This window comes from Anomaloglossus baeobatrachus, chromosome 2 (assembly GCF_048569485.1).
Source record: "Anomaloglossus baeobatrachus isolate aAnoBae1 chromosome 2, aAnoBae1.hap1, whole genome shotgun sequence".
Classification (NCBI taxonomy): domain Eukaryota; kingdom Metazoa; phylum Chordata; class Amphibia; order Anura; family Aromobatidae; genus Anomaloglossus; species Anomaloglossus baeobatrachus.
Genome location: NC_134354.1, coordinates 636,301,479 through 636,305,529, shown reverse-complemented (window position 1 = coordinate 636,305,529; position 4,051 = coordinate 636,301,479). Strand labels below are relative to the sequence as shown.

Below are 4,051 nucleotides of genomic sequence, written 5' to 3'. Positions count from 1 at the left end.
CTATGTTAATATTATTATTACTACACCTACTACATATTGGGATAGGAACCTGGAGATTTAATTCTTTAATTTCAACTTCCTCAGGCTTTCAAGAATCTCATTATGGCCTCTGCCGATTGCAGTTGGGGGACCTAATAGGTTCCCATTTAATCACTGGAAACACACTGTTCACCCATATTGCTTCTTACCATGGAAAACACTAAAATGAGAATTGGATTTCTTCTGGCTTTTTTAATAAACATTTTCCACTATACAACATATTGTCTATCTGACCCTTACTGGGCACTGTACAGTGACAATGACTAATTATGTAAAACCTCACACTTGATGTTTTGCAGAACAGAATTACAATTTTTGTCTGGGGTTAGAAAAAAATGGGTCTGCTTTTGCCAGGAACAGTGCCGCTCTTGTCTAGGGGTTTTGTGTAGTATTGCAGCTCATCCCGAATGTAAAATGGAAGGGCCACAGCTGATCATACCCATAAACATGGGTGGAGATGTCTCTGAAATAAAATTGCCATGTTTTTCTGTTCCTGGACAACTGACATTGGAAATTTTGTCTAAAAAGTAGTAGAAATGATGAACAGCAACACTGTTTATGGCAGCCAATCAAATTTTAGCTCTCATTAAACACATTAAAGGGAATCTGTCAGCAGTTTTTTGCAATGTAATCTGAGAACAGAATGAAATAGAGATGGAGACCCTGAAAACAGAGATATATCACTTAGTTTACTTTACATTTCCATCATTGCAACAGTTATGATGGAATCACAGTTCTATCTGCTGCAGTTCTAGCAGAGTTCGGAATGCTGAGCTGTGTATAACCACGCTCACACCAATGATTAGCAACTTTTCTGTTTATATTGCAGTGTAACAGAAAGCTGCGAAACAGTGTTGGGTGTGTGGTTGGACTAAGAGGCACAAGCCACATGTCCTGTAGTGACAATCGCCTGCTGAAAAAACACTGATTGTATTGTAACAGCAAAACACAGCTCAGTAAGTGACATATCACTGTAATCATGCTCTCTTCCACTACATAATGGTGCACAAATTGTATAGGAAAAACTTGCTGACAAATTTCCTTTAAAGAAAGCTTATGATTGGTGGCCAAGGGCAAATCTGTTTATATTCTGGACTTTCTTTTATAGAAGACTTCCAAAAAGTGCACACGTATACAGAACCAAACCTATCAGCTCAAAACATGATCATAAAAACAGCACTCCAATATGACCGCCAAATCTATCTACTGATCATCATCCAGCTGCTGGAGTAAACATCGTCGCTTCTTCTCCAATTCTCCTTCACTGAGCTCGCTCTCTGATGTGTCCCAGCCTGTCTGAAACATAGACAGTAATGAAAAACAGAAAAATGGGCGACATTAAATAACCGGACACATGACTGAAATGCAGACACACAAGTAAAAGGGACAAGAATGTCTATTGTGGGTATATATCAGACCAGTGTGTGCAAAATAATCTGTACATGTAAATACATACATAAACTTCTGCCATAAGAGTTTTCATGTTTTTTGATTGGAAAATTTCTTGTATGCAAAAAAAATATGATGACACTGATAATACTAAAAAATATGACTAAACACTGAAGCAAATCTGACCCAACAAACAGATGAAAATTGTTCTGTTTTATTTGAATGAGAAAAATGAATGACATCTGAATGAGGCCTTAGGCAGCCAATATGGATATTTCATTTATGCAATGTCCCATAGCGGGGTGTCTGTGCAGTCGGGCCCCAGTGCTCTTATGGCCTCATCTACATTGATGTCATTTGACACAAGGCGAGGTTTTAATGTTAGATGATTAAGGACTGCTCTGATTGGGATACACCTTGTCGCGGCGGGATGCCTTTACGCTTTTTGTATCAAAAACTCTTAATTATCTGTACTGTAATTTTTACCTATTTTTTTTTAGAGAAGGGTATGTGATCATATTGTTTCTATATTAGATTTTATCAGTTTATGGTGAGCAACAGCTATAACCTCGCCCCCAGCACTAACTGACAGCTAGATCTAATGCTGTCAATCAGCGCTGGGGGCGCAGTAACAGCTGCTGCTCACTGTATACTGAGCAGTGACTGAAACTGTGCCGGCTCCACCCCTATGACTGAAAGCTGCTGGGAGGAATAACGTTAATTTCCTCCTGGAAGCGGGGCCTTAACTGCGGGCGCCTGGCAGGTTCGGATCAGGACTAACCTGCAGATTAACCAATTATCTGCAGGTTAATAGAGTTTTTCACATGACAGGTTCCCTTTAAATTGTTCTAGTTTCAATGGTTTATTTAGAAAAGCAGAAAGTCTGTACATTTTGCTGAAGAACTAATTAATTTGGAATGACTAATTATAATTGCAACTGTTTAGACAATAGTGGATATTTTGCTTATCTGAAACTTGTGTTAGGAAATTGCCAGTTGCATGTATTTAACATATGTTTATTAGCACAGAAGACTTTTCCTGGTTGACAAACTATCCATTAAGCAATCCCTTGAACAATTAGGCTATTTGCGTACGCTGCGAATTTACCGCGGATTTTACCGTGGATTTGCTGCAGAAAATGTGTCTAACATGGCTGCAGTCATTCCCCAGCAAAACCTATGGGTTTTAAAAAATGCTGTGCGCACCCTGCGTTTTTTTATACCCGCGGATTTTCCGCTGCGGAATTAATGAGCATGTCACTTATTTTCTGCAGGTACCTGCGGTTTTTGACATAGACAGTGGTAAATAACAGCAGGGACCAAACCGCGGCAAATCGTGGCAAAAACACGGGTGCGGTTTTACCATGGTTTTTGCCGCGGGTGCGGTATTCTGCCAGAGGGTGCGGATTTTTCTTAGGCCTCTGCCACACTCACGTGGAAATCACGCATGTGCCGCGAGACACGTATTTTCCTTGCGTGTTGCGAGAGGTAAGTACATGTATCGGGTACGTGCAGTCCACGTGTGTTCTCCATGTGCTATCCGCGATAACACACGGAGAACCGGTAATTTACATACTCACGTGGTCCTGGCTGCTGTCCAGGGTTCTGATCTTCGGCTCCAGCCCCGCCCACGCCCAGCTGATGCTTCCGGCCGAGCGGAGGGGCGGAGATCAGCGCCCTTGACAGCATGCCCACCTCGATAACACGCTCATAACGAGCGGCGGCCAGCAGCAACTGTTTCCAGCGGAAGATTCTGCAGGGCTGGTGGAGGTGAGTATGTGTTTTTTTTAATTTTAAAATAATTACACGTGTTTCTACGGCTCGTGTCACACTGGACCGCATCCACACTACATCCGTGTGGTACAGGTGCGGGCCATGTGCCCCCCCTTGTTGCCGGAGTATACGTGGACATGTCAGCGTGCGAAACACACAGACACATGTAAGTACGGAACGGACACACGTTTCGTTCCAAAATACTTACGTGTGTCCAAACAGTTATGAAATCATATGTCCACGTGTGTACGTGCCTCCGGTACATGAAAAAACTGCCAAACACGTACCAGAGGCACGTGAGGGTGACACAGGCCTTAGGCCTGTGCCACACTCACATGAAAATCACGCACGTGCAGCGAGACACGTATTTTCCATGCATGTTGCGTGAGGTAAGTACGTGTCTCTGGTACGTGCGGTCCACGTGTGTTCTCCGTGTGCTATCCACGATAACACATGGAGAACAGGTAATTTACATACTCACGTGGTAGATGCTGCTGTCCAGGGTTTGGATCTTCGGCTCCAGCCCCGCCCACTCCCCGCTGATGCTGCTTCCGGCCGAGCGGATGGGCGGAGATCAGCGCCCTTGACAGCACGCCCACCTCCTTAATACGCTCATAGCGAGCGGCAGTCGGCAGCAACTGTTTCCAGCGGAAGATTGTGCAGGGCTTATGGAGGTGAGTATGTGTTTTTTTTATTTTAAAATAATGACACGTGTTTCTCCGGCGCGTGTCACACGGGACCGCATCCACACTACATCCGTGTGGTACGGGTGCGGGCCGTGTGACACCCGTGCTGCCGGAGAATACGTGGACATGCCAGCGTGCAAAACACACGGACACACGTAAGTTACG

The 4,051-nt window shown here is 44.0% G+C and overlaps 1 protein-coding gene across 1 annotated transcript in view; it reads right to left on the bottom strand.

Annotated features, from left to right (window-relative positions):
• Positions 1-216: 216 nt before the first annotated feature.
• PRPF40B (pre-mRNA processing factor 40B) overlaps positions 217-4,051 on the bottom strand; it is a 184,430-nt gene continuing 180,595 nt past the window's right edge. The window contains 1 exon segment of the mRNA XM_075336908.1: positions 217-1,335. Within this exon segment, the coding sequence (XP_075193023.1) occupies positions 1,243-1,335 (93 nt within the window). The 3' untranslated portion in view covers positions 217-1,242.